The 17,750-nt window shown below is 34.1% G+C and overlaps 2 protein-coding genes and 1 pseudogene across 2 annotated transcripts; all 3 read left to right on the forward strand.

The window, feature by feature from the left end:
* Window positions 1-644: 644 nt before the first annotated feature.
* Window positions 645-2,960, forward strand: LOC134274646 (cytochrome P450 2C23-like). The gene is made up of 4 exons (XM_062756916.1): window positions 645-970; window positions 1,291-1,803; window positions 1,941-2,384; window positions 2,576-2,960. The coding sequence occupies exons 1-4, from the start codon at window positions 655-657 to the stop codon at window positions 2,752-2,754; spliced, it is 1,452 nt and encodes a 483-aa protein (XP_062612900.1). The 5' UTR covers window positions 645-654; the 3' UTR covers window positions 2,755-2,960.
* A 5,778-nt stretch (window positions 2,961-8,738) lies between these two features.
* On the forward strand, window positions 8,739-10,153 carry LOC134274561 (cytochrome P450 2B4-like). Its single transcript, XM_062756840.1, has 3 exons — window positions 8,739-9,167; window positions 9,536-10,048; window positions 10,137-10,153. Exons 1-3 carry the CDS (start codon window positions 8,852-8,854, stop codon window positions 10,151-10,153), a joined length of 846 nt encoding a protein of 281 aa, XP_062612824.1. The 5' UTR covers window positions 8,739-8,851.
* Window positions 10,154-11,541: 1,388 nt separating this feature from the next.
* On the forward strand, window positions 11,542-15,243 carry LOC134274572 (cytochrome P450 2C20-like; annotated as a pseudogene).
* The last annotated feature ends 2,507 nt before the right edge of the window (window positions 15,244-17,750 follow it).

Consider the following 17,750-nt stretch of genomic DNA (forward strand, 5'->3'; position numbering starts at 1 on the left):
AGGTATGTTTTGTAATATTTGCTTCCCCAACATATTTGATAGTAACACTTGAAGGAAAACATGTATATTGCGAATTCGCTATATATGGTTATACGAATTCGTTATACGGATATAATGAATTATGGATATAGCGAATTAAATTCACAGGTCCCCAGGACTTGGTTATAACCGTGTTTTACTGTACTACTATGTATGTGTATTTACAGTGCATAATTTTAAATATACTTTATTATATATTAATTAACAAACAATCAATATAAGCATTTAAAAAGGTGATTTTACGCAGGTTAATATACTCGTAGCACCCCATTACTAAAAAATAGTGGGCCTCAGTCCCTTCGGGACCTCGGCTCTATTACTTTTAAGGAATGGAGCGCTTACCCTTACATAAAATGCAGCATCGAATGTATCATGAGAAGCATAAAATGAGACCTGAAAGGTCATCACAACTTAAGCATTGGACAGAATAAGCAGCATTGTCAAGCATGATTAAGTATCTATATCCTTTGAGAAAATACATATAAGTTTTTAATATTTATATTGCAGTATAAGCGGCCTTCGGCGTTGAAACTTCTAATCTTCAATTTTAGCACAGCAATGCAACCATACATTAGGAGTTCAATTAAAGTAGGTTAACGATATACATTTTGCACTATGTGGGAGGCGTTAGCTATTGTAGTCGTATTACTTTCCTTGTTATGGAGCCTGACTGGAAGACCAAAAGGACTCCCGCCTGGTCCTACATGTTACCCCATCATCGGCAATGTCGGACTCTTCAAACCATCAGAGGCATTGAAAGCTCACAGGAGACTGAGGAAGATTTATGGAGACATCTATACCTTAATGATTTTCCATAAACCTATCATATTTGTACACGGATTTGACAACATACGGGCATTACTGGTCAAACATGGCGATGCCACCTCTGAGAGACCAAGATCCCTATCCGGTGATATGGCTGAAGGAAATGGTAAAGTAAAAAATCATTCGTTTTTAGATTTCAATCTGAGGGGTCTATAAAAGATCGAGTTATAGATAGTACTACTAGGAGCCGCTACGCTCAGAACGATAATAAACTTAAACTATTTTGACACTAGTCCTAAGAATTATATTTTGCACTGGCTGTTGATGATGGTAACAGATACAATTAAATATTCAGTACATTCATGAAAATGATTAATTTGATCTAAAATCATTTTAGTTATAGCAAGACTGCACAGTGTACATGTATCAGGTGCTACATTATCTTCCGTGTTTAATCATCTTTTTACTCTCTTATTTCCTTGATAGGTGTGTTGTTTGCATCAGGGCCTTTATGGAAAGAAACGAGATCTTTTGCACTGACGACATTACGTAAGTTTGGATTTGGGAGGCGTTGTTTGGAAAGCCAGATCATGGAAGAAGTAGATTGTTTGATGGAGAAATTGGAAGAAAATGAAAACGAGGCATTTGACATTCAAAGTGTACTAAATGCATCTGTAGCTAACGTTATATGTTCGCTTTTATTCGGTAGACGATTTGAGTATGATGATACAAGATTTAAGCACTTAATTGATCTGTTGTCGAGAGCATTCAGTAGTGTCACGATATCTTCTCCAGTATTTCTTTTTCCATCTTTGCGGCACACCGGCATCTTTAACATTGACATATACCTGAATAATGTTAATGCTTTGAAAGCATTTCTGAATGAAAAAATAGAGGAACACAGAGAAAATTTTGACGAGGACCACATCAATGATTTCATCGATGCTTTTCTTCAAGAACAAAAACAAAAAACAAAAGAAATCAGCGCTACATTCACAGGTAATCCATTAATATTCATAAAAACTACTTAGGGCAATCGACAATTCTTAGCCTTTGCATTGTTAATTTCTATAAAAAATCACTAATTATAAAGCCAGAATTATTTTTTTATATGTCACCATATTATACTGTTACAGATAAACATCTGAACCAAATTTTAAGGGACTTCTTTGCTGCAGGAACTGAGACTTCTTCTACAACATTGAGATGGGCGCTTCTGTTCTTGATTCATTATCCACATTGGCAGAAAAAACTTAAAAACGAAATCGATGACATTATAGGTCAGGGACAACCCAAGATGGTACACAAGGATCTATTGCCATTGGTAGAGGCATTCATTCTGGAAACTCAGCGACTTGGAAATGTTGCACCCATGACAGCTCCACATGCAGCCAAGGAAGATATCATGTACAAAGGGTATCTTTTTTCTAAAGGAACATCAGTACTCTTTCTTTTGGATTCCGTAATGATGGACCCAGAAACATTTCCCGAACCTTCAAAGTTTAAACCAGAGCGGTTTTTAGATGACAACGGGAGATGTCGTGGAGACTTGAAAGACAAGTTAATCACCTTTTCCGTAGGTAAGAAAATAATTTTTCTTAAATAATTTTGTAAATTTTTTCCGAAAAACATTGAAAAAAAATTCATCAATAGCAATGCTCAAGACAATTTTATTATGAAGTGAATGGACAAGAGAAACCAAGACATCCTATTTTACTCTATACTCAGAAATCAATAGTCTAATCTATGAATATTCTTCATGTTCTTTCAGGGCCCAGGACGTGTCTAGGTGAATCACTCGCCAAAATGGAGCTTTTCTTGTTTTTCACCAGATTTCTACAGAAGTTTGAGATAAAACCAGAGGATCCCGAGTGTTTGCCTTCTCTAGAGGGAAAGCTTGGATTAACTCACACACCTCAACCATTTAACTTGAGACTCATTAAACGATAAAGTTGACTTATCTGCTAGCCTCACCGATACTTCTATTTCACAGAATGATTGAAATAATCATCAAGAAATAGAGCGACTTTTCAGATATCTATATTTATATCTTTAAAAATATTCAAATTTAAAATCTGTGACTTTCGTATCCATTGTTTCTGTACTTTAAGACTGTTCTCTGCATACTAAAAAGACAATCTCGCTGGGTCCCCTGATCATCTCCCTTCGTGTTTTGTCTTGAGAAAAAACGTTTTTGAGAAATGCTTTCAAAACACAAGCTTTCAAAATTCCAAATGAAACATATGGAGATAACGAACAGTATTCAAGATCATAAGTCCATAAAACAATACAAAAAAGGAGCAGAGCAAACACGGATCTCTAAAAGATCAGAGGTGGGATGAGGTGCCATGGAGGATTGAGCATCCCCTGCTGACTGGTTATATCCACTGTAACTCATTGTCCTGATCGGGAAATACTGGAAAATCCGTCGTCAATTCAGTGGATAAATAATGGACAAGCAATAAGTATGAAAAACGGCAGTCAGCATTTGACTCATTGATAAACTGTATTTGCTGACAAGGTCATTGTATTGACCATGGAACTCTTGCTCTTGCGTGTCGAATCAACTGAGATATATAAACTCCATATGCAGGTGATGAAGGTATATTGTTGCATAAGTAAGGGAAGTTGATGATAGAAAAGTTAAAGTCATCACGTTTATCATAGAGCTTGATTGTTAGATACATTCACGTCTTTTTCAAGGAAAATATCCAAATTTGAAACAGATGTGTCAGACTCTGTGGTGTCTTTTATCTCAGGTTCACAAGGATATATCGTATTGGCATAAGAATGGAAATAACCATTTTTAATTGACGACACTCGATTTATCTAAATGTCGAGTTGAAGGCCACAACAAGTGTTTTCTTCTTTTCACGCATAAGATTTTGCACAAATTCTATTTCATATGAAAACAAAACTAGGTCTCCAAAACAACGTAGATAATGGCAATCAGAAACTCAAGTATCATTTCGATGTCAACTTCAGAGTATTTATGTGCAATCAGAATGTTTTTAACAAAATAATTTTGCAAATGACCAATGATACATGCAATATATACCGTAATACCGTATATCAGGTTTTTCCGCGTCATGTTTTTTTTCCAGAATCAGAGCCTAAATCAATATGTAAATTTTACGCTTATCAAATTTTCACTATTTCAAAGACCCAGTGATTATATTAACAATTGTTTAAGCCTATGAAGGAATGGAATGTAAATTGTAAGTTATTAAGCTTGCGTTACTTCAAAGGGTGAGAAATAGATCGATTGACCATCAGCTTGTGAATTTCAGAAGACCCGCTCAGCTGATTACACACCTGTGTTGCGTACAAACTCTCAAATCACCAGGTATTATTTTTTTTAAGATTTAAACAATCATAGGTCATTTACTGTTCCAAACTAAATAGCTGCTCATTCTCTCGCAAAGAAAGAGACCACTATAATTAGTAAACAAACAATAGGGCTTATTGCCTCCCGCTTCCGCAAAAGCGATGGGGCATTACATCACATTCGTCTGTCCGTCCGTCAAAAAACTTTAACATTGTCCATAACTTTTGATTCAGTAGAACTATGACTCTCATATTTCAAATATAAATTCCTTGTGACAAGACCTGTCTGTGGGTAACATCAAATCTTACCTTTTGACCTTGGTCTTGGAGTTTCACCCACTTTTACACAAAACTTTTTAACTTTTACTTTGGCCATAACTTTTGAACGGTAGATGCTAGGACACTTATACATCACATATGTATTTTGTGTGGCAAGTCCTTTTATTGGATACCAACAACTTTGCCCTTCTGACCTTGACCTTGGATATTTCCTTACTTGGATAAAGCTTTACACGAAAAAGCTTTAAACTTGCCATAACTTTTGAAAGGTAAGGGCTAGGGCTTTCATATTTCATTACCGGCCGCCAGGAGGCAGTCGGTTATATGATATGAAAGTTTTAAGTTGCCGTGCGTTTCTGCGGAGTAAGAACAATTTGAATAAAAAATATCTATATTAATATATATTAAAAAAAATTCAAATTTTTAAGCAAAAACGCACATAATCATAAGATGAAAATTTTTATAAATAATGGGTTAAATGTTTCTCCAATCATGATTGACAAACTCCGACGTAACTGAAGTGCGGAGAAATAAGCACACATGTTGGGCATAGTCTAAAGCAAGGATCGCGTTATATACATGTACCAACAAAGTCGTAACAATGGGAGCGAGAAGTTTGTTTGGAACATGTTTTTGGTAAATTAAGTGTGAGCGCACATTTGTCGGCTCTTCTCCTTTTCATATGACATTATTTTGTTTAATATACAACTACAGTTTTCGTAAGACCAGCCGACAAACATGCGCTGACTATGTATTCAGACGATGAAAAATGCATGACCCTGATTACCTATTGATATTCAACAAATCTTCAGGCACCATGCCTTCGATATTTATTTTGTTTACCTCGGAAAGAGCATTTTAGATTCACATCCGTAGCATAAACACACAGTTAGGATATCGGGGGTTTATATGATGGAAAAAAAATTAACATTTTATGGAACTTGAATTTGCAGCATTTTTTCTGGCTAGTTAAGTCCACCCATTCTTTACTTTCTCTACCTCAACAGGATTTTTTGTATTTATAATTTAAAATGACGTGTAAATATAAATATACATGTAGCATAATTATTTTTTTTTAATCTTTATTATTTTCTTACATTTACTTTTCTTAATCAGTAGATTAGATGTTTTTATATATACTTTCTCCGTATGCTAGGTTTATGAATGATATATTGACTGCGAACAGGTCATGGGGAGCTGTTAATTAGGCTAAGAGGAGGCTTTATACAATAGTAGTGATTTATAGCATTTAGACCTGATAGCTTGACCTTAGTTTAGTTCAGGGTGATTAAGAGGAGCAATGAGAGGAGTCATAAACTATATAAGCAGGGTATTTTTAGGATGATTAAGATTTTATTAGAGATTTTATTGGGAGTAATTTGGAAGAGGATTTTGATAATGGGAATTTAACTTGAGTTATTTTGGAATAATTACGTAAGTGCCTTTATTCAATTCTTTGGATTTAACCATAACATTGATTGGATTATATTTTACTTTTATTTGGATTTAATAAACGTTTTACTACTATTTTGTGTTTTATTACAAAGAGGAAATATTATCAGGAGCTACCAAAAATATGATTGTGAAAAAGGATTTACTCGGAAACGCTACATACAATATAATTTTCAAAAATATGACTTAATCTTGATTTATTATCAGTGAAATCAGAGATTTTTTTAACAAAGGATAAAGCACGTTTTACAATATGCCAATGATACCCGCCACATATCACACCAAAACAAGATAGAGAAGAAATGTATGGCGGATCTAGAGGGAGTTTGGGGTTGTTTTTTTTTCTGAGCAAGCAGAGCCCAAAGTTGTTATTAAATTTAAAGTTAATCTATTTTCAGATAATTTTGAACAGTGATTATAGTAACAATTGTTTAAGTTGTAAAAGGAATGTAAATTGCCAAGTTATTACATGTATTATGTACTGAAGAAAATGCTGGAATGTCGCATTCCAATGTTAAAGGTACTTGGACACAGATTTGAAGTTAATATTTTCTCATTTTTTCTGTATAATATCACGAATTATATATTTTAATAGCATTTCAAACAAAAATTAATTAAAAATCTTATTTCATTTAAAAGTTATTAAAACTTTTAATTTTTTAAGATTTAAACACATCATTGCACTTTCACAAATTTTAACTTTATTCTTAACTAGGAAAAGTGGCAATTTTGATGTGTTTTATTGAGAAATTTTAAAACTTTTATCAAGAAAAATAATTTTATTCAGAGTAGAAATGTTAGAAAGCAATACACCTTCACAAGTATCGTCATTCCGAAAAGAGATGCGGGCAGTTTAGCAAATCGAGCACACTCGTGTTATGTACACAGTTTTTGTAAAAGGGCTCGACTTTGTTATTGTTTATATTTAGATTCACAGGGTGCGTTGACTCGTCACATTTCACAACTACTGAATATATTGTGTGTTTGTTTTGACAAGACCTGAATTTTCTGGATTATAGAATTAATATTTTTCATTTATCAAAATGTGACCACTTTTCCTGAGGATTAAGAATAAAATTAAAATTTGTACAGTGCAAATATGTTTCAAACGAAAAATTTGAAATTTCAAATCTTTTGAACAAAATAAGATTTTTAATTAATTTTTATGTGAAATGCTATTAAAATATATAAGTCGTAATATTATTATAATAGAGAAAACAATAACTTCAAATCTGTGTCCAAGTACTTTTAAATGTCACAGGGATACATATCAATTAACAAATAAATATAAGAATTCAGTTTCTAATTGTTTTATGAAAGAATTAATTAATTGGTTTGCGGCCGATTTTTGACGCTTGCGTCAATATATTTATTGTATATATTTAATTCATGTGACGAGAACTTTTATTGGATATCAAGAACTCTGATCATTTGACCTTGATCTTGGAGTTTGACCTACTTTAAACTTTAACCTTCGCCAAAAGTTTTGAAGGGCTTTGGCTAGGGCTTTCATATTTCAAATATTTAATCCTTGTGAAAAGACCTTTCATTAGATTTCAAGAAGTTTGACCTTTTGATCTTGACCTTGGAGTTTGACCTTATTTTTAAAAACTTTAATATTAGCCATAACTTTTGAGCGGAAAGAGTTACGGCATGGAGAAATAACTCTACTTCAAGAAGGTAACTTGTTTTAAATATACGCTGATTTATTTTTCGCGATTCAGAACTCTTTGCGAACAAAGCGGAAATTAGATACACGCGGGAAAAAAACCTGATATATGGTTTGAACATAACATAACAAAATGATCCCCAAGACTCGCTATGCTCTATAGGCGAACCAAAAAGATAAATTATAAAAGGAGATAGAAAGAAAATATGTTTGTGAACACTGATGCCCCCGTATGGCAGCATAGCGAAGGTTAAGCTTTCTCAAATGCAGATCAAATATGTTGGTACCAAAGTTAGGCCTTTTCACAAGAAATGAGAAATGTAAAACGCTAGCTAAACCTGTTCCAGGGTTATGACCAAGGTTAACATTTATAATATAGGACAAACTCCGGGTCAAGGTCAAAGGGTCAAGTTTGTTGGGTTCCAAAGAATGGTCTGTCTCAAAGATTACGTATAGGAGGTTTGAAGCGCTGGCCCTTACCGTTCAAAGGTTATGGCCAAGGTTAAAGTTTGTAAAAAGTAGGTCAAACTCTAAGATCAAGGTCAAATGGTCAAGATTCTTGTCACAAGGATTACACATGTGAAATTTGAAAGCTCTAGTCCCTGATGTTCAAAAGTTATAATAAAGGTTAAAGTTTGTAAAAAGTAGGTAAAACTGCGAAGGTCAACGTCAAAGGGTCAAGGTTCTTTATAGCAAATGAAAAGTCTTGTCACAAGGATTAAATTTGTGAAGTATGAATGCCCTAGTTCGAACCCTTCAAAAATTATGGTCAATGTTGTATCTTTAAAGTAGGTCAAAATCCAAGGTCAAAGGGTCAAGGTTTCGGGTATCCAATGGTAGGTCTTTTCATCAGAATTATATATATGAAGTATTAAAACCCTAGTACTTATTGTTCAAAAGTTATAGTCAAGGTTAGAGTTTTTTCATAGGTACGGAAATCTCCAAGGTCAAAAGGTTAAGATTGTTGATATCTCATGAAAAGTCTTTCCACAAAGAATAAATTTGTCAAATGTAAATGTCCTGGTATCTAAATCAAAAGTTATAGGCAAGGTTATATGTTTTTGCGGACAAAACTCCAAGGTCAAGACAGACAGAGGCATTGTCACAAGGAATATTCACAGACAAACAGACAGACAGTTTTTGCGGATAAACGGACAAACAGATAGACTCCATACCGAGAGAAAGTTATAGGCAACGTTACAAAAACTATATACCCCTGAAACTTCGTTTACAGGGGCATAAAAATTAGTTTTAGCACAGAAATGCAACCATACTTTAGGGTTCAATGAATATAGGGCCATATAAAGAACGTTCGGCAGTATGTGGATGACATTGACTATTGTTGCTGTGTTACTATCTTTGATATGGAGCCTGACTGGACGGGTAACATGTAGGACCAGGCGGAAGTCCTTTTGGTCCATCATCGGCAATGTCGGACTCTTCAAACCATCAGAGGCTGTGAAAGCTCACAGGAGACTGAGGAAGATTTATGGAGACATCTATACCATAATGATCTTCCATAAACCTATCATATTTGTACACGGATTCGACAACATTCGAGAGCTACTTGTTAAACACGGGGATGTTTTCTCTGAGCGACCAAGGTCTCTTGTCACTGATCTTGTAGAAGGAAATGGTAAAATTTTTAAGTGCATTTAATTTTTTTTACTGTATGAAGATCGAGTGTCTTTACAGTTCACCTTCAAGCGTTTAAAACCGGCGGCGATTTATTTTTATTTTGGGTGAATTTAACACGGTAGTTTTTGACAATATTATATAAAAAAATTCCCAGGGTTATTATCAGTTTTGTAAAAGTTTTTTTTTTCTTCAAATTTACATTTCTGATCCTCACAGCCTATGGATAAATTCAGTTAATTTGATGAAAACAAATAGTTAGAGCAAAACAATTGAAGGTTTTCATGTCCTACCTGATCATTTAGAGTTCATGTAAAATTTTATCAACATTCTCATTGCCTGGATCTCAACTTCTGATGACCTTTTTAGGTGTGATTTGGTCATCAGGTCCGATGTGGAAGGAAACGAGATCGTTTGCACTGACGACATTACGTAAGTTTGGATTTGGGAGGCGTTGTTTGGAAAGCCAGATCATGGAAGAAGTAGACTGCTTGATGGAGAAATTGGAAAATTATGAAAACGAGGCTTTTAATATTCAAAATGTACTTAATTCATCCACAGCTAACGTTATTTGTTCGCTTTTATTTGGTAGAAGGTTTGCCTATGATGATGCAAGATTCAAGCGTTTAATTGATCTACTTTCGAAGGCGTTTAGCAGCATCAATACATCTTCACCGGTTTTTCTTTTTCCATCTTTATGCAACATCAGGATTTTCAACATCGACCCACTTTTAGAAAATAGGCATGCTTTAAGAGCATTTGTTAATGAAATGATAGATGAACACAGAAGAAATCTTGACGGGGACCACATCAACGATTTCATCGATGCTTTCCTTCTGGAACAAAAACAAAGATCAAATGAATTCAACACTACTTTCACAGGTAATTCAACTTTTTAAAAATTCTTTTTATCAATGAAAAATGGGGTTTTGGAGGAATTGTTAAAGGGCATTTAAATATCAAATTTCAGGAGATCTTGGAAGTTAATGGAGAGTCTTTATCCATAGTCGCTGACAGCTGTAGAAGTTCACCCAACCGAAAATGTCCATTGAAAAGACAATTGCACGTGATTATTCCTCGGTACAAAAAGCAACCAACTCTGAGGTGCTCACAATATTGACAATCCCTAACTCACGTGTTTGTAGTAAAAACGTAGTAGACCATCATGCTTTTCGGTTCATTCACGAGTTTGGACCATTGTTTGCTGTAAACATGCGAGACAACGTGGTCATGAATATTTCAATAAGAGGCGGTTTTTTATCCGACACGGAGAGAAAACAATTTTTACCAAATAATATTTCGTAACTTTTAAAAGTGATGGAGTGGAATTGTCTTATTTGCAGAAAGTATATAACTTATATAACTTGATGAGACACCACATATATTTAATACTTTTAAAATAAAACACTAATACGGCATATATAGCTTTCAGCTCTCCCAACCCTTAAAGAGTTTATTGATCAGGAACTATTACATAATAGTAACATAAGGAATTTTTAAGCACGACCGAGTAAAATCTCTATAAAAATGATTACAAAAATATAAACATAATTCTAGATCTCTAGTTAATGTTTGTTGAATTTACTTGACTAAGTACGGTTTAGAGCTTTTGACTGAAGATGACATACATACATAGATAACAGACACTTGGACTGGAACAATCCTCAATTTCCGGCTTTTTTCTTCTTTTTAAAAAAAAGGGAAGTAAAGTGTATCGACGCCAGATTTAAAAAAACAAGGAAATGGGGTGTCAAGCCACCAAGTGCCGCGGAAAAAAATTTTGAAAAATAATGCATATAAAAATATTTCAAAGTTTAAGAATAAAAAACTAAGCTAGAATTTTCAAGGTCAGAAATTGCAAGGAAAAGATATAAATAAACTCCTTTATGAATGAAACATATGGAGATAATAACAAGTTTCAAATTTTATGTCGTCGACTGTGATTGTAGCAATATTTATGGAGATTTCTTAGCGTCATAATTCTTTGTAAAATAAAATTCAACGGAATTTCTCCTGTCTTCATTACATTATTTTTGTAAAACAGATTTTTTCTCATTTATTACAACTCTTATTCTTTATATGGACTGTCTTATACCAAACTGCTTTTCAAAACAATTATAACGGGTAACGGTAGCCTGTGGTGGATAGTTTGCTTCGTGATCGGGAGGCCCGGGTTCGATTCGCGTTCGCGGCGCCGCGTCAAACCTAAGACGTAAACATAGGTATTGAAAATTCCTTCGCTAAACGCTCGGCATTGAAGTGAAGGTCAAGGGTCCTTCGGATATGATCTTAAAAATGTAGGTCCCGTGTCGCAGTAGGCATTGGCACGATAAAGAACCCTCACTGCACAATGACCCTTAAAGCCGAGTAAAGATGAAAATTTGAATCCCTTCACCGGTATACGGTGACGTCTCCATGTGAATGTAAAATTCTCGAGAAGGACGTTAAACAACATATAATCAATCAAAACCATTATATGCCCTCTAAAAGTTTGCATTACTCCTCTTATACCACTGAATGAAATTAACTGAGACATTTACAGACTATTTGTTACAAAGTGCCATTAAGCACCTCCTATTTTGATAGGACACATAGCACATTGATGTAAATATATTTTCCGCAAAAAATAAAATCACCTTGATTTAATGGATATATATAGCAGATAAATTGTAGATTAAACGTTTTTGATAAAAATCGGTACAGTTCAGACTTCGGTTTGGTAATGCTACACTCAAACAACGCTATATGGCGTCCGAGACTAAACGTAGCAAATGACAAGTGCGGTTTTACAAGCCCGATCTAAATAAAATCTGAAAGGTACTGTATCTGCGCTCGCCCTTACGCTTGTACCGTCAATATATTAGTCATATGGGAGGCGGGGGAGTCATTAAGTTGACTTAATGCTACCAATACCTCTGGTAAATAATATCTATCTTTAGAGCAAAATCTTTATAAGTTTGTTAAACATTGGAACATTAGCGACATCGACGGTGAAACTCCTAATCTTTTGTTTTAGCACAGACATGCAACCATACATTTGGAGTTTCAGGAAAGTAGATTATCTTATACATTTTACACAATGTGGGTGGCGTTGGCCATAGTTGTTGTTTTGATCTGTTTGATATGGGGTCTAACTGGAAAATCAAATGTTCTTCCGCCTGGTCCTACATGTTACTCAAAAATAGGGAATATAGAAATCTTCAAACCGTCAGAGGCTCTGAAAGCTCACAGGGGACTGCGGAAGATTTATGGAGACATCTATACCATAATGATCTATGATAATCCTATCATATTTGTACACGGATTCGACAACATCCGGGCATTACTGGTCAAACATGGCGATGTTACCTCTGAGAGACCAAGTTCCCTTTCCGGTGATGTGGCTGAAGGAAACGGTAAAAAAAATAACATACTAGTTTAGATAACAGTTTGAATAATCTATGAAAAGATTACGTACGATACAATGACCTTGTCAGCAAATACTATCTATCATTAAGTTAAATGCTGACAGATGTTTTTCATACTGATTGTTAGTCCATTATTCACACACAATTACTCTGAATTTGACATAAAAAAAGATGCTTGAGTTTCTGATCGACAATATCTATGAGGTTTTCCAACAATCTTTTGGAATCCCAATGGGTACCAATTGGGCTCCGTTATCAGCAGATTTTTTTTGTATTCATATGAAGCAGAATTTTTGCAAAATATTGTGCGGGAAAAGAAGAAATCTCTTGCTGTATTCTTCAACTCGACATTTAGAAATATCGACGACGTATTGTTAATTTACAATGGTAATTTTAATATGATATATCCTGGTGAGCTTGAGATACAATATACCACAGAGTCTAACACATCTGTTTCAAACTTGGATATTTTACTTGAAAAAGACATTATTAGTAATCTAACAACCAAGCTTTATAAAAACATGAATTATTTAATTTTGTTTGTATTCTAGCCTCTCATTTGTTAATTCCCAAAAAGGACTGCAAATTACACACATCCTTGACAACCAGCTGAATCATCTGTATCCATGCAATTCCCTCATTTCCAGTCCTCTGGATTCATAAAAAAATTCCAGATTTAATAAATGTACCCTTAACTTGAAAGATTAGCTCCATCTTACCTCATGTAAACAAACATCATGGCTGATAGGTCTATGTATCAGTTAATACCTCCCCTCGCTTCTAATCACTTCCGTTTCTACAGTTGTATTATTGAGCGGCAAATTTGAACTTATAAAAGCAACGGAATTTTACATCCATGGTTGTTTAATTATTTTAGAATTAAATTAATATTTTTTACGGTGTGACTGTTGCGGAGAGCGCAATTGTACCTTCAAAAATACAACTGAAACGTTGCTCTTCCACTTCAAACATCAATTCGCACCAGACATCTGGACTGTAACGTCACACGAGAAATTGTCTTGGTTTACGGAAATAGCCGAGCGTCTAGTTGAAACTATAGACCTAGTGCAATTTTTTTCGAAAGACACTGCAGAGTTATTTTTTGTTTCTTTTGAAGATTTCTACAAACTGATTATGCTTTACTGTATTATTTATTTATTTATTTATTTAATCGCGCAAAGGGAATTGGGTAGCAAAGGAATTCTGGAAAAATTTAAAAGAAAAATTTGGCTGATGTATGAACAGATTTCATTCCGAATTCGCTCTGTTCTTACACTTTAGTATATTGGGCTCGCTTCGCGACACTCGCTGCGCACGCTATAAGAAATGACTCTAATTCTTGGCCAGATTATAGAGTATAATCTGGTTTGGGTCAGTTTACGCTTTTTAAGGCTTTTTAAGTCCGCTTAATAAAGCGTAAACTGACTTAGAATTAGAGTGATTCCTTCATGACTTTAACTTTTCTATCGATATCGATATACGGAGTTTATATCTCTCAGTTGATTCGATATGCAAGAGCATGCTCTATGTATGAACAATTTCTAAAACGAGGTAAATTATTGACAATCACTTCGATGAAACAAGAATAGCAGCAGTCCGTTTAAAGTCATTTCATGACCTTGTAAGCAAATACAATTTATCATTGAGTCAAATGCTGATTGACGTTTTTCATACTAATTGTTAGTCTATTATTTATACACTGAATTGACGACGGATTTTCCCGTTTTTTCCCGATCATGACAAGGAACACACGACGGTTGTGATCGGTCGGCAGGGGATGCTCACTCCTCCATGGCACCTGATCCTACCTCTAATATTTTGGAGGTCCGTATTTACTCTGTTCCTGTTTATATTGTTTTATGGACTTTTGATCTTGAATACTGTTCGTTTTTACCATATGTTTCTTTCGGAGTATTGAGAGCCGCTATGGTTATTATGATTAAAAAACCTTTCCTATTTTATAATAAAAAAAAATCATTTAGCAATGATGCAATGCTGATAATATCATATAAAGACATTCAAGTACATAAAATTCATTTGATTAATCATCAAATTCTATTGGTAAAGCCGCTTATTTAGCTAGAACATATTATTTAGTTAAAGCAGGAGTATAGAGAATATCACGTACATAAAATCAAAATTCTGTTTCATCAAAATTTATATTTTCTTATTTCCTGTTTAGGTGTGTTTTGGGCATCAGGTTCGATCTGGAAAGAAACGAGATCTTTTGCACTGACGGCATTACGTAAGTTTGGATTTGGGAGGCGTTGTTTGGAAAGCCAGATCATGGAAGAAGTAGATTGTCTGATGGAGAAATTGGAAGAAAATGAAAACGAGGTTTTTGACATTAAAAGTGTATTGAATGCATCCGTAGCTAATGTTATATTTTCGCTTTTATTCGGTAAAAGGTTTGATTATGAAGACACAAGATTCAAGCGTTTAATTGACCTGTTGTCGGTTTTGTTCAGTAGCGTCACTATATCTTCTCCAATATTTCTTTTTCCATCTTTACGGAACACCAACATGCTTAACATTGCTTTGGGAGCATTTTTGATGATATGATAGAGGAACACAGAAAACATTTTGACGAGGACCACATCATTGATTTCATCGATGTTTTCCTTCTGGAACAAAAACAAAGAGGACACGAAATGAACACGATGTTGAAAGGTACATGTAATTCACATGCTTTTTGCGTTACGACTGTTTAAAACACATTCTAAATCAGCGTTTGAAACATATGAAGATAACGAACATTATTATTCATTCAGGTCTTCATGATCAAAAGTCCATAAAAGAACAGGAGCAGAGCAAACACGTTCCTCCAAAACATCAGAGGTGGGATCACTTCCAGCCGATCACACCCGATGTGTGTTCCTTTTCATGATCGAGAAATAACGGGAAAATCCAACGTCAATTCAGTGTATAAATAATGGACGAACGATTAGTATGAAAAACGTCAGTTACCATTTGACTTAATGATAAAGAAGAAGGTATGGTTTTAGCTTTATTGCGCCCTAAAAATGTAATGACATCAAAAATTTTTGAAACTAGCTTAAATATTAGTTAAATAAATGACTCTAATAAGCCAGGAAAGAATTTGGCATGAAGGTTTACCATTCTGCAAATATGACGTCATTAATGTGAAGCATTTCTCAATTTTCAATAGAAAAAGGGTGATTTTCCTTCAGAAAACAGTTTCCACAGCCGTCGCCCACGTTAATTTTTTGATATTTTGTGCAAAATTCAATAACAAATCATATATCTCAAGATCTTTGTGGGCAATGCCTGTGGACAATGTTATCCGAAAGAAAATTCCATTGAAAATTGGTGTCTTCTGAAACTTTTTAAGAAAATACGGGAAAATGTACATGTTTATGACGTCATAATTAGCATTTAAAAACACATGTGAGAAAAATGACTTGTATGATTTTTCTGCATTGAATTTCAATTATTTAAAAAGCATGAGTTTTCAATTTTTACACTAGATTCATTTTTTAGATTATCATAGGGCAAAATTTGTATGGAAACCATACCTTTCTTCTTTTATTTGCTGACAAGGTCATTGGATCTACCATAGAACTTAAGAAATGATGACTTTAAACGAGACTTCTGATATTCTTGTTTTATCAACTTGCTTGTCAATAACTTAGCTCGGTTTAGAAATTGTTCATACGTAGAGCATGGCCTTGCGTATCGAATCGACTAAGAGATATAAACCCCATATGCAAGTGATGAAAGAACTGTATACAGGGTTATTTTCGCCCTTTACACTTGCTTACAAGTTTGGCTTGTTTTAAATTCGCCCAGTCCCAGATATGATAAAGAATTCATGTTGTGTTCTTTGAGTTCGTCCCATTTTAATTTCGTCCACTTGTTACGTGGGCGAAATGGGCGAAAATAACACGGGGGCGAAAAATTCCCTGTATACAGTATTTTGCTGCATAGGTTAGTGTAGTTGACAATTGAAAAGTAAAAGTCATAACGTTTATCATAAATCTTGGTTATTAGATTACCATTAACGTCTTTTTTAAGTGAAATATCTAAATAAGAAACGGATATATCAGACTCTGTGGTAACTTTTATCTCAAGCTCACGGGGATATATTGTATCGACAAAAGAATGGAAATAAGCATTGTTAATTGAATACGTCGTCAATATATCTAGATGTCGAGTTGACGGTCATAGCAAGTGTTTTCTTCTTTTCACATATAGGATTTTGTACAAATGCTGCTTCATATGAATACAAAAAATAAAATAGGTCTGCTAATATTGGGCAACATTTTTTGAAGTCGACTTCAGAGTACGTGTGTGTACAATCAGAATGCTTTTTAACAAAATAATTTTTCAAATGATCAGTGACAAGGTAAGTAAACTGATAAGTTCCATTTTTTATTGAAAAAGCAGATGTCAATAACATCACAAAGCCTGGATTTTAATTTATCGTGAAGAATGGTGCCGTATAAAGTTGAAAAGTCGTTAGTCTTTAAGCTGTTCATTTAGGTAAAGAAGATTATGGAGATGACGAAAAGTATTTAATATAAAAGTCCATTAAACCATACAAAATAGGATCAGAGCAAACACGGACCTCCATCAGAGGTGGGATAAGGTGACATGGAGGAGTCAGCATCTCCTGCTGACCGGATAAAACATATTATTTCAAAGTTTCCAAAAGTTCCAAAACTTCCTTGGATTTTTTTTTATATCCATATTTGATTTACACCACTTCTAGAATATATTGTTGCACAGTACTCTTGAAGTTTCTCCTTCACTATTGTTAAAATCTTAGAGATAAGTAATGAAAGAGACTTGGTTGACCATTTACTTTTACCCACTATGTATCTTTGATTGTAAGGATTTTTATGAAGTTTCGGAATCCAATATAGATATGGTAGTTCAAATTCATTGTGATTGTTTGAAATATTAAAAATATTCAAACTTGAAATATGATTTTGAAGAATTTCCTTCTTAGAAAGGGAATTATATTTTAAAGAAGGATTACTACTTGTAAAATAAAATCCAAGGTCAGCTAAAATACATTTAATATAATAAGCCTTACAAACAAAGACAATGTTGTTATTTACTTTGCCATCAGGAAACAGTATACACTGATCATATAATCTCACTAATTTTTTTTCACTTCTAGATTATTGAATGCAGAACGATGGATGCTTAAT

Source organism: Saccostrea cucullata, unplaced genomic scaffold (assembly GCF_032062105.1).
Source record: "Saccostrea cucullata isolate Sc308-1 unplaced genomic scaffold, CSIRO_AGI_Scuc_v1 ctg2331, whole genome shotgun sequence".
NCBI lineage: Eukaryota > Metazoa > Mollusca > Bivalvia > Ostreida > Ostreidae > Saccostrea > Saccostrea cuccullata.

Excerpts from the sequence above, each read along its gene's own strand:
- LOC134274646 (XM_062756916.1), top strand. The coding sequence starts at position 655 with ATGTGGGAGGCGTTAGCTATTGTAGTCGTATTACTTTCCTTGTTATGG. Across the intron at positions 1,804-1,940 it reads AATCAGCGCTACATTCACAG|ATAAACATCTGAACCAAATT; the intron begins GTAATCCATTAA and ends ATACTGTTACAG. Across the intron at positions 2,385-2,575 it reads GTTAATCACCTTTTCCGTAG|GGCCCAGGACGTGTCTAGGT; the intron begins GTAAGAAAATAA and ends ATGTTCTTTCAG.
- LOC134274561 (XM_062756840.1), top strand. The coding sequence starts at position 8,852 with ATGTGGATGACATTGACTATTGTTGCTGTGTTACTATCTTTGATATGG. Across the intron at positions 9,168-9,535 it reads TGATCTTGTAGAAGGAAATG|GTGTGATTTGGTCATCAGGT; the intron begins GTAAAATTTTTA and ends TGACCTTTTTAG.